Here is a 19,425-nt window from a genome sequence, read left to right as displayed (position 1 = left end):
AGTACCTCTCTCTCTAGGATTCTTAGAAGAGACCTTAATGGGGTTCTGGTAACTGATTTTGCCTATACCTATAATGGGTATAGGGTGAAGATGGGATCCCTGCTGGCCTACCAACACTTTCCAGAGCTGACTCAGGGACAGGAAATGTTCTTCAGAAGAAAAAAAAATCTGCTTTTTCCAAAGCTTACTAATGTAACCAGTGGTCATTTATTTTTAATAAATCTCTCATTGTCTTATATTGTTTATTTGTTTTCCTATCCCCTCCTAACCCAAAGGTATTCCATCACTGACAATGAAGGCCAATCATGATTTATTGTACCTGAGATAAGCCATCCTCATGCTCTTTATTTTTATTTAGCCTTCTACAATCATATAAACACACATACTGTCCACTTTGCAGTTAAATGTCTGAATCAGTTCTAGATTTCCATAGCCTTATGGAGGAACATAGTTTAAAACAATTTATTATATGTTTCAGTATAACTGGAAGAAAATAATCCAAAGATTTGCAACATATAAAAAATCATAAATTGTAAAACTACTCTCATCTGGTTATTCAGAGTCAGGGCTAAGACAATTACCCAATAAAATGGAAAACACTTCCTTGTTGAGAAAGCAATACCAAAAACACATAAACAGATGTTCTATTGCCAGAAATTCAACTTCCAAAAAAAAAAAAAAAAGATTTCATGAAAGCACTGAGAGTAAAAATTAGCCTTTCAACTCCAAATGGACAAGATACAACAAGATGTCGTTTGCTGTCTGTGGATTCAGTATAGCATGATGATTTATCATGGCTCTGCAACCTTCAGAACAGGGAAACGATCATTAATTATGGCTAGGCTTGGGGCCGGCACTGTGGCATAGTGGGTAAAGCTGCTGCCTATAGTGCTGGCATCCCGTATGGGCGCCTGTTTTGGTCCCAACTGCTCCTCTTACAATCCAGCTCTCTGCTACGGCCTGCAAAAGCAGTGGGGAATGGCCCAAGTTCTTGGGCTCCTACACCCATGTGGGAGACCCAGAAAAACCTCCAGCCTCCTGGCTTCGGATTGGCACAGCTCCAGCTGCTGTGGTCATTTGGGGAGTGAACCAGCAGATGGAAGACCTCTCTGTCTCTCTGCCTCTGCCTCTCTGTAACTCTACCTTTCAAATCAATAAATAAATAAACCTTAAAAAAATTCTGGTTAGGTTGTGTGTTACTTCTGCGTATGGTAACAAATACAGAAGTATTATCTGTTAGAAGTCTCAAGAGCATTTCTAATTTGTTAGTTCAAGCTAATTTCCAACCAGGGATTGAGTGCCAGGAAGTAAAACTAACATTTACTGGATTTTTAAGGTTTCTGTGCTTTTGATAAGTATGTTCTATTTTTTTTTTGAAATTTTCATTCATAGATTGTAGGGAAAAATTATTGGGTGTTGATACCAAATCTAGTGAGACATTTTAATATTTTCCTTCACAAAGGAGACATATCTCATTGGACTCATCATATGAAATTAGTTTCTTTGAGGGAATCACACTTTGAGTAGAATTTGGCAGTGTGTTCAGTGATCAAGAACACAGATTGGATTCACAACAGGTCAGTTATAAGCTCTATGATCATTTGAAAAATGTCTTTTCCCTTCTGAAGCACTATTTGCTCCTAGGTAAAATGAAATTAACAACACTATCCCGTGGAGTCCTTGAAAGAACTAAATCAGGTTGTAAAAGGCTGATTTTAACATTTGCAAAAAGTAAACAAGCAGTAAATTTGCTGCAAGTATAAATACTTTATTGTTATTTCTTCAGTAGAGACATAGAATCATGATGCTGAGTAACAAGTATGAAATCCAGGAACTAAGAATCATAACCCACATTGCAAAGATGACAAATCATTTTTTAATTCTATAAAAAATGGGAAGCATAAATAATCAAATCAAGATTGTAAAAACGCATGTAATTTACCTGAGAATGGGAGTGGTTTAACTTCAGGGAAGGCTTTAGAATCAAGGTGGGCTTCAGGTTTGGTCAATTTCTGTGGGGCTGCAACAGCCAATCAGTTGTAATTTCTGTGAAGCTCCCTGAAAAGAATAATAATAGACCCTGCTTCACTAGAGGTGATTAACTACAGAGAAACCAGGTGTGTGCAAATGCATTTCAAGTGACTCTGATTTGAAATTATTATGACATTTCCTTGGCTCTAAAGTCTACAGTAGTGCTCTGTTAGAACATATCTTCACAAAGTAGACTAGAGGCACTTGAAACTTTTCTCAATATCCTAAATTATTTTTCAGACACTTCTTTAGTTTCTTAGGACATTCGGACCTAATTAGTCAGAACTTTTTCAAATGTGTACTTTGATTACAGTCAACAAGTTATTTATGTTCATGAATACCAATAGTAACCACTACATCTCTATCTCCTAATCCTCACCAAAATTTTTTTCTATATTTTGGTAATAGGCATTCTTTTTTTTTTTTTTTTTTTTTTTTTGACAGGCAGAGTGGACAGTGAGAGAGAGAGACAGAGAGAAAGGTTTTCCTTTACCGTTGGTTCACCCTCCAATGGCCGCTGCGGCCGGTGCACTGTGGCCGGCGCACCACGCTGATCCAAAGCCAGGAGCCAGGTGCTTCTCCTGGTCTCCCATGGGGTGCAGGGCCCAAGCACTTGGGCCATCCTCCACTGCACTCCCGGGCCACAGCAGAGAGCTGGACTGGAAGAGGGGCAACTGGGACAGAATCCGGTGCCCTGACCGGGACTAGAACCCGCGGTGCCGTCTCCGCAGGCGGAGGATTAGCCTAGTGAGCCGTGGTGCCGGTGGTAATAGGTATTCTAACAGGGGTGAGGTGATATCTTATTGTGGTATGGATTTGCAATTCTCTAATGGCTAGTGATACTGAGCATTTTTTTGTCTTCTTTTTATTTTTGTCTATCTGTACCTCTTATTTTGAGAACTGTTGATTCAGATCCTTTGCCAATTTCTTAAGTGGACTGGTGGATTGGTTGTTTTGTTGTAGTTGAGTTTTGTGAGTCCCTGACACAGTATAGATATTAACCTTTCTCAGAAAAGTAGCCTGCAAATAGTTCTTCCCAACTGTGTCAGATGTCTCTTCACTCTGTTTTATATCCTTTGCTGTACAGAAGTTTCTGCTTTAGATACAATCCTATTTATCTAGTTTTGAGTTCGCTGCCTTTACTTTCGGGGTCTTACCAAAAAATCATTGCCTACTCCGATGTCTTGAAGTGTTTTCCCTAGGTTTTCTTCTAGCAATTCCATATTCTCTGTTCTTATATTTAGGTCTTTGATCCATTTTGAGTTGATTTCTTTATATGGTGAGAGATAGGAATATAATTTCATTCATTTATATCATTTATATCTATTATATAAAGTAAATATAATAATATATATTATGTAAAGTATATATAACATATATATATATATATATACTTTTGCCAACATAATTTATTGAAAACACTCTCCTTAATCCAATGTATGTTCTAGGCACCTTTGTCAAAAAGCAGTAATTTCAGGGCTTTCTGTTTTGTCTCATTGATCTATCAATATTTATGCCATTACTATACAGATTTGATTGCTATAATTTTGTAGTATGCCTTGAAACCAGGTAAAGCGATGGTTCCAGCTTTTATTTTTGTTGCTCAGATTCATTTTGGCTATTCTGGGTCATTTTTGGTTCCATAAGAATTTTAGGATTATTTTTATCTTATTTTGTAAAGAATATCACTGATATTTTGATAAGAATTGTATTGAATCTGTAGATGGCTTTAAGTAATAGGGGCATTTTAATGATACTAATTCTTTCACTTCATAATTAAGAACTATCTTTCCATTTTTTATGTCTGGAGATTTTAAAATCAGTGTTATATAATTTTCTTTTTTTTAAGACTTTTATTTAATGAATATAAATTTCCAAAGTACAGAATATGGATTACAATGGCTTCCCCCCCATAATGTCCCTCCCACCCGCAACCCTCCCCTTTCCCACTCCCTCTCCCCTTCCATTCATATCAAAATTCATGTTCAATTCTCTTTATATACAGAAGATCAGTCTAGCATCCATTAAGTAAAGATGTCAACGGTTTGCTCCCACACAGAAACATAAAGTGAAAAATACTGTTTGAGTACTAGTTATAGCATTAAATCACAATGTACAACACCCTAAGGACAGAGAGCCCACATGAGGAGTAAGTGCACAGTGACTCCTGTTGTTGACTTAACAAATTGACACTCTTGTTTATGGCCTCAGTAATCATCCTAGGCTCTTGTCATGAGCTGCCAAGGCTATGGAAGCCCCCTGAGTTCACTGACTCTGATAATTTTTAGACAAGGCCATGGTCAAAGTGGAAGTTCTTTCCTCCCTTCAGAGAAAGGTACTTCCTTCTTTGATGACCCATTCTTTCCACTGGGATCTGACTCGCGGAGATCTTTCATTTAGGGTGTTGTTTTTTTTTTTGTTTTTTTTTTGTTTTTTGTTTTTTGTTTTTTGTTTTTTTTTTTTTGCCAGAGTGTCTTGGTTTTCCATGCCTAAAATAGTCTCATGGGCTTTCAGCCAGATCCGCATGCCTTAAGGGCTGATTCTGAGGCCAGAGTGCTGTTTAGGACATCTGCCATTCTATGGGTCTGCTGTGTATCTCACTTCCCATGTTGGATCATTATCTCCCTTTTTTATTCTATCAGCTAGTATTTGCAGACACTAGTCTTGTTTATGTGATCCCTTTGGTTCTTAGTCCTATCATTGTGATCAATTGTGAACAGAAATTGATCACTGGGACTAGTGAGATGGCATTGGTAGATGCCACCTTGATGGGATTGAATTGGAATCCCCTGGTATGTTCCTAACTCTACCGTTTGAGGTAAGTCAGCTTGAGCATGACCCGTATTGCACATCTCTTCCCTCTCTTATTCCTACTCTTATATTTAACAGTGATCACTTTTCAGTTAAGTTTCAGCACTTAAGAAGAATTGTGTATTGATTAAAGTATTCAACCAAAAGTATTAAGTAGAACAAACAAACAAAAAATACTAAGAGGGATAACATATCAAGTTGCTCATCAACAGTCAGGGTGAGGGCTGATCAAGGCATCACAATACCAGATTTTAGGACATACTACAGGGCAGTTGTAATCAAAACAGCATGGTACTGGTACAGAAACAGATGGATAGACCAATGGAACAGAATTGAAACACCAGAAATCAATCCAAACATCTACAGCCAACTCATATTTGATCAAGGATCCAAAACCAATCCCTGGAGTAAGGACAGTCTATTCAATAAATGGTGCTGGGAAAATTGGATTTCCACGTGCAGAATCATGAAGCAAGACCCCTACCTTTCACCTTACACAAAAATTCACTCAGCATGGATTAAAGACTTAAATCTACGACCTGACACCATCAAATTATTAGAGAGCATTGGAGAAACCCTGCAAGATATAGGTACCGGAAATGACTTCTTAGAAAACACCCCAGAAGCACAGACAGTCAAAGCCAAAATTAACATTTGGGATTGCATCAAATTGAGAAGTTTCTGTACTGCAAAAGAAACAGTCAGGAAAGTGAAGAGACAACCAACAGAATGGGAAAATATATTTGCAAACTATGCAACTGATAAAGGGTTGATAACCAGAATCTACAAAGAAATCAAGAAACTCCACAACATCAAAACAAACAACCCACTTAAGAGATGGGCCAAAAACCTCAATAGAAATTTTTCAAAAGAGGAAATCCAAATGGCCAACAGACACATGAAAAAATGTTCAAGATCACTAGCAATCAGGGAAATGCAAATCAAAACCACAATGAGGTTTCACCTCACCCCAGTTAGAATGGCTCACATTCAGAAATCTACCAACAATAGATGCTGGAGAGGATGTGGGGAAAAAGGGACACTAACCCACTGTTGGTGGGAATGCAAATTGGTTAAGCCACTATGGAAGTCAGTCTGGAGATTCCTCAGAAACCTGAAGATAACCCTACCATTTAACCCAGCCATCCCACTACTTGCAATTTACCCAAAGGAAATAAAATTGGCAAACAAACAAGCTGTCTGCACATTAATGTTTATTGCAGCTCAATTCACAATAGCTAAGACCTGGAACCAACCCAAATGCCCATCAACGGTAGACTGGATAAAGAAATTATGGGACATGTACTCTATAGAATACTATACAGCAGTCAAAAACAACGAAACCCTGTCATTTGCAACAAGATGGAGGAATTTGGAAAACATCATGCTGAGTGAATTAAGCCAGTCCCAAAGGGATATTTGTCATATGTTCTCCCTGATTGATGACAACTAACTGAGCACCAAAGGGGAAACTTGTTGAAATGAAATGGACACTATGAGAAACAGTGACTTGATCAGCTCTTGTCCTGACGGTTGATGTACAATGTAATACTTTATCCATTTTAGTATTTTTTTTGTTCTAGTACTGCTGGTTGAACTCTGTAATTTACACACAATTATTCTTAGGTGTTTAAATTTTAACTGAATAGTGATCCTGTTAGGAATTTGGAAAACATTATGTTGAGTGAAATAAGCCAATCCCAAAAGGACAAATACCACTTGTTCTTCTTGATAGGTGACAACTAACTTAGCACCAAAAAGGAAACCTGTTAAAGTGACATGAACACTATATAATTTTCATTATAGAGATTTTTTGCTTCTGTTAAACTTATTCTTAAATATTTATAGTTTTGTGGCTACTGTAAATTGGAATTTTTCTTTGATTTCTCTTTCAGCATGATTACTGTTGGTGTATCAAAATACTACTACAGGGGCTGGCGCTATGGCACAGCAGATTAAAGCCGCAGCCTCCAGCTCCAACATCCCATACGGGTGCCAGTTCAAGTCCTGGCTCCTCCTCTTCTGATCCAGCTCTCTGCTGTGGCCTGGGAAAGCAGCAGAAGATGGCCCAAGTCGTTGGGCCCCTGTACTCCTGTGGGAGACCTGGAGGAAGTTCCTGGCTTCCGGCTTCAGATCAGCTCAGCTCTGGCCATTGCAGTCATTTGGGAAGACCTCTCTCTCTCTCTCTCTCTCCCTCTCTTTTTTTCTTTGTGTAACTCTTTCAAATAAATAAAATAATTCTTTAAAAAAAAAAAACAAAAAATACTACTACATTTTTACATTTACTTTATATCTTGCTACTTTACTGACTTCCAACAACTTTTTTTTGTTAGGTTTTAGTATTTCCATGTATAGGATTGTATTATCTTCAAACATGGATATTTTGAATTCCTCCTCTGAATTGTGAAGCTCTTTATTTCTTTCTCTTCCTTAAATGCTCTTGCTAATATTTCCAATGCTATATTGAATAAGGGTGGTGAAAGTGGACATCTTTATCTCACTCCACTTCTAAAGGGAAATGCTTTCAGCTTTTTCCTATTTAGCGTGATACTGCCTGTGGGTTTCCCATAGACAGCTTTTAAAATTTGGAGGCTTGTTCATTCGGTATCTAATTTGTTGAAAGATTTCATTATGAATGGATTTTGAACTTTATCAGATGCTTTTTTCTTCATATAATGAGATGATAATATGGTTTTTGTTGTTCATTCTGTTGATGTGATGTATTATGCTTATTGATTCGCAAATGTTGAATCTTTCATCCCAGGGCTAAATGGGCTAAATCCCACTTGATTGTGTTATATCACCTTTTTGGTGTGGTGCTGGATTCAGTTTGCCAATATTTTGTTATGGATTTTTGCATCTATGTTCATCAAGAATATTGGTCTATTTTTTCTACGTGTGTGTAAATTGTGTCCTTTTTTTGGTATTGGAATCACAGTAAGCTCACCTCATGAAAAGAGTTTGGCAGAATTCCATCGTTTTGGCAATTTTGGCATAGTTTGAAAAGTACTGGAATCCATTTATCTTTTAATGTTTTCCTAAATCTGGTTGTAAAGGGATCAGGTTGTAAATACTGGACTTTGATTTGATGGAAGACTTTCAATTATGCTTCAATGTCACTATTATGGATCTCTTTAATTTTTCATATCATCTTAATTTAATCATGGTAGTTTATATTTATCCAGAGATTAATCCATTTCTAAGAGGTTTTCTAATTTTTAGTATAGAGTTATTAATAGTAGTTTCTTCTGAAAATTTGTATTTCTGTCTTATCAATGGTAATGTCACCATTTCAGATCTAATTTTATTTGAGTATTTTCTCTTTTCTTTGTCTAGCTAAAGATTTGTGCATTTTGTTTTCCTTTTAAAAAATCAGCTTTTTATATTGCTGGTCTTTTTAAAATATTTGTTTCAATTTCATTTAGCTTTGGAGTGATAATTATTTCTTGCCTTCTGTTAATTTAGGGTTTGGTTTAATTTTGTTTTTCTAAGTTCTTAAGATACATTATTAGACTGAGATATGTCTATTTTTTCAATGTATGAATTTATTGCTCTAAACATTTCTCTTTTTTATTTATTTCAAAGGCAGAGATACAGATAGACAAGGAGGGAGGCAGAGAGAGAGACAGACAGACAGACAGACAGAGACAGAGACAGACAGCAAGCTCCATCTTCTATTTGCTGGTTCACTCTCCAGATAGCCACAATGACCAGGGCTAGGTGAGGCTGAAGCCATAGCCAGGAGCTTCTTCTGGGTCTTCCATGTTGGTGCAGGGACCAAGAACATGGGCCATCTTTTGTTATTTTCCCAGGTGCTTTAGTAGGGAGTCAGATCGAAAGTGGAGCAGCAGGGACTTGAATTGGCACAGATATCTGATGCCGGCACTACAGGTAGAGGCTTAACCTTCTACACCACAGCGCAGGTAACTAAACTTTTCTCTTAATAATGATTTTTCTGCATTCCAGAGATTTTAATATATGGTTTTCATTGTTTTCAAGGGATGTTTTATTTCCTTTTTAATTTCTTCAGTGACTTATCTGTTACTCAGAATCATGTTTAAGTTTTAATTAAATTTAATTTTCATTTTTTTTCTAATTTTTTATACTGTGGTCATATAACTGCCTCCCCTCTGTGTGTCTGTGTCTTCATATGTTGTTCCTCCTGCCTGTCTCTGTTCCTAAGTTTCTTTCTCTGTTGGTAAGGACAACAATGATATTGGATCAAGGACTCATCCTGTTCCAGTATGACTTCATCTTAAACTAATGACATTCTAAACGAAACTGTTCTGTAATAATAGCACATACTGAATCACTGGGGATTAGGACTTCAATGTACCTTTAAGTGGCAGGATTGTAAGTCAACCCATAACAATGCATAGCTCACAAAGTGGTTACAAAAACTGTTATTCAAAATTTGTTTTCTTTAAGTGAATGATTTGTATACTGCCATTCTATATTTTAGATTCCATTAATCTAACATCTAAATATCCAGTTTCTTATTTCTGGTGATATATACTCATAACTGCTTATTTTCAAGTGTATTTGTAAACCTCGCCTGCCAGTATTTTTCACATTTTGAGTGGAATACTTGTGGTTTGAATTGCCACATGATATATAAGATTCAAGACCACGTCTACCTCTTTCCAATTATTTGGTCCAATGTGGTTCCAAGATCAGTCTTTCACTTGCATCGGTCAGAATTCTCTATGTTGTTGAAGAAATCTGATGCAAGGACACTGTACTTTTGACTGTCAGTCCAGCCAAGCTCCTTGCTTCTCCACCCCAGCGAGCTTTGAGCATGTCCCCTTTGCAGTCTTCCTCCATTGCTCAGGAATGCTCAGCACTTCTCCTGACCTTGATATCATGGTTTATGTGGGCAAGTTCCTCGTTTATATGAAAGCAGCAATGCCCCAATGAACACGCCCATTAAATTTTGAAGGCTGTGCTTGGAAGTCTCAGAGAGCTCTTAGTTATCATTAATAATATATTATAGAATTCAACTGCAATACTCAGTAGAGGATATACATCAAAAACACTTAGAAGTATTTGTATGTGTTTGTAATTCTGAGTGTCACCCTTAGAGAGTCTTTTTTTTAAAAGATCTGTTTATTTAAAAGTCATTGAGAGAGAGAGAGAGACAGAGACAGAGACGGAGACGGAGAAAGAAAGATCTTCTAACCAATGGTTTACTTCCCATATGGCTTCTATGGTCAGGGATGAGCCAGAATGAAACTAGCAGCCAGGTGCCAGCAGCCAAACTCAGAAGCCAAGCACTTCATACAGGTATTCCACATGGGTCTCAGGGGCCCAAACACTTGGACCACTCTCTGCTGTACTTCTCAGTCCATTAGCAGGGAGCTAGAATGGAAGTGGGGCAGCCAGGTCATGAACAGGCACTCTTAAAGGATGTTGGCATCACAGGTGGTAGTTTACCAGCTACATCACAACACCAGCACACTTAGACTTTTCTAATTAGATAATATTCAATATTTTTGAAAGGTTTTACAAGGAGCCAGCACTGTGGCTCAGTGGGTTAATGCCCTGGCCTGGAGTGCCGTCATCCTATATGAGAGCTGGTTTGAGTCCCAGTTGCTCCTCTTCTGATCCAGCTCTCTGCTATGGCCTGGGAGAGTAGTAGAGGATGGCATAAGTCCTTGGGCCCCTGCACCCATGTGGGAGACCCAGAGGAAGCTCCTGGCTCCTGGCTTGGGATCAGATCAGTGCAGCTCCGGCCATTGTGGCCATCTGGGGAGTGAACCAGTGGATGGAGGACCTCTCTCTTTGCCTCTCCTCTCTCTGTGTAACTCTGACTTTCAAATAAATAAATAAATCTTTAAAAAAAAAAGAAAGAAAGGTTTGACAAGCAGAATCAAGATCCGTAAAGTACTTATTCCAGAGCCTAACTCTCATTAAACATTCAATACAAAATAGCTGCTTTAAAGGCATGTTAATAGGACTCTTTTTGAAATATTTATTTATTTTTATATTATTTGAAAAGCAAGAGGATAGTCAGAGAGGTACAGAGGCAGACAGACCGATAAAGATTATCCATGCATTGATTCATCCTGCAAAATCCTCCAACAGCTGAGGCTGAAGCCAGTAGCCTGCAACTCAATCCAAATCTCCCATGTGGTGGCAGGGACCCAGGTACATGAACCATATTCTTCTGCCTCCCAGAGTGTGTGTTAGAAGAAAGTTGGATTGGAACTGGGGTATGAGGAACTTGAATTGAGCACCCCAAAATGGGATGTGGAAATTCAAAGTGAGAACTTAACAGCTGCCAAATACTACCCCCAATATGAATCTCTTACCTGCGACATCCCATTAGCCCCTCATTGCCTGTCCCATCTCTTTAAATTCCTCTCTGAAGCCATCTATCAACAATCATCATATTCTAAAATCAGCCTACTTTTCAAAACTTACTTCCCACTGATCCCAACAAACTCTTCTTGAATCATTATTTGATTATTGATTATTCTTTAATTTTTTCTCTCTTCTGACTCTACTCTCTGCATTGTGTTCATATTATTTTCCCTCACTGGATTGCACTGATCTTACATTTCTACCCTCTACAGATCACAAAGATAAAATAATCACCAAACAAGGACTTTGAAATAAAACAAGAAACTTACACTTTATACTCATGAATGCTGCAACTGAGAAAGAAGCATACACTCTGAGTCTCAATTTGCTGATCTTTAAAACTGTAATATTTATGTGCAAACATTGCTGAGTGGGTCAAAGGATCTACCTCAGTATCTAGAACACAGAAATGTCTCAGTAAGTGTTTCGTTTTCTCTTCTCTCATTATAATCAAGACACTTGCATCTTGGATCTGCAGAGTGTCTAGCCGGTTTGCAGCAGTCTTCCATGCTTGCTCCAGACCATGTGCAATTGACTTTCTTCTGATATCTCACAGTACTTTCATCTATGCCCTCTTTTATTGCCATTGTAATTCTTCTCCATGCATTTACTTTATCTCCTCTACACTATCTTCAACTCCATAAAGCAAGTACATAGTCCTAACTGCTGCTTATCTGAGAGCGTCTTTAAAAGTTCATGTATAAGCATATTGTGAAATAACTATCCATGTATTTCAAGTTTTTGCGCCCAACTAAACCCATTTTTGAATACTTATTGAATAAACCATAGCTCCGAGCATAGAACCAAATGAAAGACTGACACATGACAGAAAGCAAGTATCATGGGTGGGGTACAACTGACTTCTCACCCTATGTCTGGCAACTTGTAGTTATCAAATCTTTGAATCAATTTTTACCTGGCCCTCTTATTTATAATAACAACAATTAATGGTTGTTTAACTTTCATAATTTACAAAATTGTTTTGATGGGCCCTGAAATTAGACTTAAGAAATATTGAGAAACATTTTCAAAGACGTATATTTCCACATTTCCTTGCTTCTGGGCTACAGCTCATGACAAATAGAGATGGTAGGTGCTATAGTATGCTCTTACACCTGGCGTTCCATTCTAGAAAGTAAGAATGATGATGAGTCCCCTCATACAGATAGGGAAATGAAGGCTTGTATTAAATAACTTGCCCGAGATGTACAACTAATAAATGGAAGTCAAGTTAGAACTCATATTTTCCCAAGTCTATGTGGATAATCTGTATAGAACGGGAGGATTTAGAGATAGACAACATAAAAATATTAGAGATATTTAATATCCTCGTTGTTGTATTAATTAAAATATCTTCACAGTTAAAAATATGAACAATATGAGATGGATAACCTGAGAGGGCAAGTGACATACTGAATGTTGAAAATGGAACAACCAGAAACCAATCACAGGGATGTTCTGACTTCTACATCAGAGCTTTTCATGATATGCACTTAGTTTTAGCCCCTCTATGTTACTAGTTTAAACCAGCAGTGTGGTGTAGTGTGTTAATCCTTTGTTGTGATGCTGGCATTTCCCATGGAAGTGCTGATGGTTGAGTCCCAACTACTCCCCTTCTGATCCAGCTCCCTGCTAATATACCTAGGAAGGCAGCAGAAGATGGCCCAAATGTTTGGGCCCTTACCACTGCTGACAGAATTCCTGGCTCCAGGCTTCCCTGTGGCCCAGAATGGACTGTTGCAGGCATTTGGGAAGTGAACAAGCAGGTGGAATATCCTTCTCTCTCTCTCATTCTCTCTCTCTCTCTCCCTTCTCTTTGTTGTTCTGCCTTCTGAATAAAACAAGTAAGTAAGTAAAACTTCAAAAAAGATAAAATATTAGTTACAGGAGAACTGCCACATTCTTAACTTTCAAATTATTGTTATATAGTATATATAACACTATGTCCCTGGCACATATCTTAGTTAATAAACTAATTTCTACCAATTACCCATACAAATTATTTCCAGTCTGTCTAGAAATCCCAACCAAACTATAAAGTGGTAGGTATTTGCATTTCAGTCACTACAAGACCCTCTTCCTCTTACCAGTTTCCCCTGATTTCTGGAAATTTTAGTGTCAAAAAAATCAAAGGAAAGAAAATCTTCTCCATTCCAATCTACTTTTACAAGCATTAATCTTTTATTTTAAAATGTAATGTGATTATAGTATAGTATAATTTGTCAACAGAACACATCTCTTTTAGGGATTTAAAATGTTCTGTGTATGTTCTGATACAACTCTATGTCATATAAGATGCATAACAGTTTCAGCATCCCAGAAAGTTTGCTCAAGTCCTTTGCCCTCACTTTACCTTTACCTCCTCTTCAGACAATTAGTAATCCCATTTCCACCACAGCACATCAGTCCTACCCATTCAAGCAATCCATACAATGGTAATCATAGAGTATGTGTTCTTTTGTTGAAGGCTTCACTCACTCATAATAATAGCATGGTGTTTTCCTATTGTATTTTCCAGTAATTTGTTCCCTTTTTATGTCTGGGTGGTATGCAATATCTATACTTCACAATTTGTTTACATATTAACCTAAACTGGTTGTTTAATTTTGCAGTTTTTAACATCTTAATTTTTGAAAGATTTTATTTATTTATTTATATGAAAGGTAGAGTGACACAGAGAGAAAACTGTGTGGGGGAAGGAGGGGGGTTGAGAGAGAGAGAGAGAGAGAGAGAGAGAGAAAGAAAGAGAGAGATCTTCTATCTGCTGTTTCACTCACCAAATGACCACAAAAGCCAGGGCTGGTCCAGGCCAAAGCCAGGAGCCAAAGCCAGGAGCCAGGAACTCCATCTGGGTCTACATGATGGTGGCAGGGACCCACATACTGTCATTTCTACTCCCTTCTCATGAGCATTAGCAGGAAGTTGGATGGGAAGCAGTGTAGCTGCGACATGAAGCAGTGCTCTCATATGGGATGTAGATAGGATAAGCAGTGTTTCACTGAGCCACAACAACAGCCTTTGGCATATTAATTCTTTAGGGGACAGTGGCTCTCCATCTACCTTCCCAGGAGGTAGAAATTATGTTTATGGTTCTATATTCCAAGATAGAAGACCTGGCCATTCTTTCTGTGCCTGCACATTGATGTGTAGGCTTGGCTAGTGGAGAAATCCTCATGTGAAATCTTTACAGTATTCAGGAAAATAAGCAAAGGAATGAAAGAAACAATGTGCGTGAAATGTTTGCCTTACATTTATGCTGTAAGTCATCTCTGTGACAAGAAGCACTACATTCTGATGCAAATAGATTTGCTAAGCAATAAAGATGAAAACATGCTGAGAAACTCTGAAGACTAAAATCTATATAGTTAACCCTCTACACCGTGAACCCCATTCTACCTAAAATACATTTAACATTTAGCCTAGATCATAGGAATTTAAACTGCTGGCCTTTCATTGAAAGGTGTTTGCTTTGAATTGTATAATTCTAAAACAATAGTAACACAGCTGTCAATACTTTTTATATGTTCCAGGTATGTACATGTAGACATGAGTTCATTAACACAAAAAGCGTGCATTTCAGTGGCTCTGGGTCATAATTCTTCTAAGATAATAAGGTATTAATCCTATGAGTATTTTTTTGAAAAATGTTGATAAAATTGAAGAACATTTATATTTGGTTACTAATCTAGCTTCTATCAAATATATCAATAAATTGACCTCAGTGAGCTTATTTTGGATAATCAATTAAACATGTGCTTTCAAAAAGCAATGACTTCTTAAGGCTTTCCCAATCTCTTCTATCTATAATTTTAATGTCACATAATATTTCATCACTTATTTTCCTAATTAATTTTTTTCTAAACATTTACCTCAGTCTTACATTCTGAATAGTCCAGTCACATCCTGGGGCCCATGTTTTTCTTCCCCTCTAGAATATGAGGCTATAGGTATAGGGTGTTAGGAAACTGGCGCAGTTGTAGCCAGGTAGCCCAATGGCCCAGCTACCTGAGCCAGGCTCCACCCCCATCCTAATGGGATTCACTGCTCCTGCTTCCCTGCCTGCCCTCAGGCAAAGTTTTAAAAGGGCCTGTTCCTGCACACGTGCTCTCTCTTGGCCCCTTCTCTCCTGCTCTCTCGGTTCCTCTCTCTAGCCTCCTCCTCTGGTCTCTTGGCTCTGCTCTCCTCTCTCCTCTTCTCTGCTCTCTCTTCTCTCCTTGCTAGCTCCTCTCCTCTCTGTTTCTCTCTCTTATACTCTCTTTCTCCTTTTTCCTTCGCCGCCCCTTCACTCCGGTCTGTAGGGTGTTCCCCAATAAACCCTTTCCCTTACTCCGGTGTCCGGTGTGCTTTACGACGGCTAACATTAAGATATAACACAGGGCACCAGGTCTGTTTAGACTAGACCCACTTAATACCTAAATAGTGTCTGGCATGGAGTTAGTCTTCCATACTGGAGGTAACTCCAACTGTTCTTGGAGAAAGAATTACAAAGAAAATTTATTTTGTTGTAAAAAAATTAGAAGGCAAGTATGATCTTCATAATATGTATTTTCCATGAACTCTTTGAAGAATATTTGAATATTTGCAGGATTAATGAGTGGATAAGGTACATGAGGGATTTTACAAAAGATAACTAGATGATCTGTTAATTACTAACTTTGGTAAATTTTTTAGTGTGTAATATTTATTTCAAATATAATGCTACCATTTAATATAATCTTCACATGTATCAGGAAATGTTCTAAGCATTTCCTAATTTTCATTTGTTTATGGTTAAAACTATATGTATGAACTAAGAAAAAAATTATTTTACACCTAATGAAACCAACACAGAGAAAAGTTCGATACTTACCCAAGAGGCAAAGTTAGAATGCTAAGTCCAAGATTCTGAGCTCAGAGTTTGAGCCCTCAAAAGAGAGCCATCTGAAAAGGTGGAGCCATCGATGAGAAAAGATTTCATTCTGGTGAAAATGTTTCCACTCCTAAGAGCAAAAGTAGTCACAGGTACAGTTCCTAGGACTCTTTCCCTAGGTGTGGCATATTAATGGGAAGACTAACTTTAACTTCCTTGAAGGGTAAGAACTTCTTTGAAGGGTAAGTGACTTTTCTGTATCACACTTCCTAATGAACAGGAGATTCTTCTTTGACTAAGTTTCATGAAATTCAGTTAGCTTTCTCATTCCTTTCTTAATCTCCAAGCCCCACTCTCTACCCACCCTGATCTCTTGCAAATACTTTGTATAAATTTTTCTAAGAATACACCCCTTGGGGTACTTTAAATGATAGAAATCTAGTTATTTCTTTGGGGAAGAAATACAGGCATGCATATATATGTTCAGTGGGTATTTCTCAATCTGCGTACACAGGCCACTAAAAAGGAAGGTGGGAAGTGCTTTCAGTTTCTTACCACACCCGAGAGTAGAAGAGAAAAGCCATGGCTGGTGAGTGTCTTCCTGTTAAAAAGATGGGTCTTAGAGAAGAAATGCTTTTGGAAAGGGCTGGCTCTTCTTGAAGCCATAATTAGATTCTAAAGACATTTAGCAGAGCAGACTTAGGGACAGGATGAGGAACAGGTAGGGAAGAGACAGCTTTTAGGAACGAAAGGCAAGGGCTAAAAAGGAGCTGGGGCTTCACTGGCATTCTGCTGTTATTTTGCAATCTTACACTTGATCTTAGCTAAAAGGCTGACAAGTGATGTTTTGCAATCTTAACTGAATTCTTAGTATCAGAAGTCTGACAGGGAGCATGCAGAGCTGGCACAGAATGAGACAGTATCCGTTGTCCTTCAAGAAAAAAATAGGCTACCACCATTTCATTATTTTATTATTCAGAGCTGAATAAAAATAGATCAAGAAAAAATTATCTCTCCTTTCCAGGTGCTAACATAAAGATTGTAAAGCTCAGTCTCCAGGCTACTCCATTAGCATATAGGGCAATATAGAGTTTTTAAAATGGGGCTTGGGGGCAACAATAGAACAAGAGAAGGGACTGTGTGGACAGGGCTGCACTGCTGATAAAACTCAGAGGAGGCCATTTCCTGTTGGAGACATGAGAGGAACACGAGGCTGTTTTCATGACTTGAAAAATCCCTGTGCTCCAGACAGGATTCTAAAGGACAGGAGGAAGCGGTTTATCAACTCGGTGGGCACAGGTACAATAAATGGCTTACTGGATGAATTGTTGGAGAAAAGAGTGCTGAACCAGGAAGAGATGGAGAAAGTAAGAGTTGAAAATGCTACAGTTATGGATAAGGCCCGGGCTTTGCTGGACTGTGTCATTCGGAAAGGGCCCCAGGCATGCCAGATTTGCATCAACCACATTTGTGAAGATGACTGTCACCTTGCAGGACTGCTGGGGCTCTCCTCAGGTAAGGGTCAATGTCTCAGACAAAATTCACATAGGCCTGTGTCTTTGTGCCCAACATCTGAGCACATTCTTAGTCATGTTAGTTTGCACACAGCTTCCTTGTTTGACTTCAGGGCAACATTTTCAATGCCTGTGACTCCATTGTATGCTATTTGTTTATGTTGTGTCCATGCTGATGGCCTTCTTTGGGTTGAAGTTCAATTCCTGTCCTGATTATGTGGTGGCTCATTTGTTGAAGTTCATTTGATCAGCCTGAAAATCTTTATATTATCTACTCTAGTCCTCTAGGCCAAGTACATTATTAGTATTATTAACTAAATAGTTTTGTTAAGTACAGAGTACTACATGCTTATGTAATTAATCAGATTTAAATTCTGTCATCCAAGACATTTTATAATATTTTTCAAAATTTTTGCTCTCTTTGAAGACTTTATTTCAGTGATGGTAGAACAGTAAGAAAATAAGCTGAATTTTTTTCAAATTAAGGATATTAAGTGAACTCTGTCTTCCAGTTGTCGTGTGTCCCCCTCTCCCCCCCTGCTTTGAGGAAAGTTGTGAACTAATAGAGTACCAGCTGTAGAAAATTCTGTGAGACCTACCATCTTCACCCTCAGTCCCCGTGAGGACCCAATGCAAGATTTATTTTCTTTCAAAAAATAATTTTTCCTTCTAGGGCCTAGTGAAAGCTTATACCTGTCTAACCTGACATTGTGATGCTTTATGTGCTCATTTTCTTGTAATCGATTTCTTGTTTTTCTTTTAATATCCATTTTTCATTGTATGTCCTACACAATCCCACAAATGCAATACCAATAAATAAAACAAAGATAAAAAATGATTGTAATGGGGCTAGTTGTGGCACAGCAGATTAAGCCACTGCCTGTGATGTGTGCATCTCATATGAACACCGGTTCAAGTCCCTACTGCTCCACATCCAATCTAGGCCCCTGCTAATGCTCCTGAGAAAGCAGCAGAAATGGCCCAAGCACTTGCCACCCACATGAAAGACCTAAGTTGCTGGCTGTTGGCTCCTGATTTCTGCACAGACAATTGCTGCCATTTGGGGAGGGAACTAGTAGATGGAAGATATCTCTCTTCTCTCTCAGTCTCTCTCTCTCTATCTCCCTCTCACTCACTCTGCTTTTCAGGCAAATAACTGTTAAAAATTATAGACAAGGTGTTTTCTTCTCTATCCCATTCCTTTCAACACAAAGTCTTTGAATCTTAGAGGTACCTGCACAATCCACTGTGAGATCTAGCACCTGCAGTCTGCCTATCTATTTATCAGATGGCATCTTTTTGTTCAGAGATTATTTTCAGGGTCATTGCAGATAGCAATTACACATATTATATGAATGCATTATAATGGGTTAGAACTTCCTAAAAGGAAGCTTTGGTCAGTCCACTTCTACTACAACAAGGCCTCCTCCAAGAAATGATCTTGGATTTATCGATGGCAAAGAAAGTCCAGCAGTCATTAGGAAAGGTGTGGCAAACTGTAGCCTGTTTCTCTGGCTATGAAGTTTTGTGGAACAACCTGTGACTCTTCCTCCACTCCGAAGAGGGAAATCAATTTTATTTTGTCTGCAGAAATCTAATCTTCAATAACTGCTAGGAAATGTAGACTTGGACTATTCCTCATTTTTAAACTCATGTCAATACTTTTTTTTTAAAATAAAGATTTATTTTATTTATTTGAAAGAAAGAGCTACAGAGAGGCAGAGACAGAGAGAGAGGTCCTCCATCCATTGGTTCATTCCCCAGATGGCTGCAATGGCTGGAGCTGAGCTGATCCGAAGCCAGGGGCCAGGGGCCTCCTCCAGGTCTCCCATGCTGGTGCAGGGGCCCAAGCACTTG

General features: G+C 38.3%; 1 protein-coding gene across 4 annotated transcripts in view; it reads left to right on the top strand.

Moving 5' to 3' along the window:
- The first annotated feature begins 16,227 nt into the window (after positions 1-16,227).
- The window catches only part of CASP1 (caspase 1), an 18,470-nt gene continuing 15,272 nt past the window's right edge, over positions 16,228-19,425 (top strand). For 2 of the 4 annotated variants that reach the window (XM_089312293.1, XM_089312296.1), the window contains exons 1-3: positions 16,228-16,296; positions 16,569-16,643; positions 17,303-17,569. In XM_089312293.1, the coding sequence (XP_089168419.1) occupies positions 16,637-16,643; positions 17,303-17,569 (274 nt within the window). In that variant the 5' untranslated portion in view covers positions 16,228-16,296; positions 16,569-16,636. Of the gene's footprint in view, positions 16,297-16,551; positions 16,644-17,302; positions 17,570-19,425 lie in introns of those variants that run through there. The other 2 variants (XM_008262043.5, XM_089312292.1) reach the window with 2 other exon arrangements.

This window comes from Oryctolagus cuniculus, chromosome 1 (genome assembly GCF_051225735.1).
Source record: "Oryctolagus cuniculus isolate XC-2025 breed Fujian yellow rabbit chromosome 1, ASM5122573v1, whole genome shotgun sequence".
NCBI lineage: Eukaryota > Metazoa > Chordata > Mammalia > Lagomorpha > Leporidae > Oryctolagus > Oryctolagus cuniculus.
Note: the sequence above shows the minus strand (reverse complement) of the source record. Positions and strands in the feature narration are given on the sequence as shown.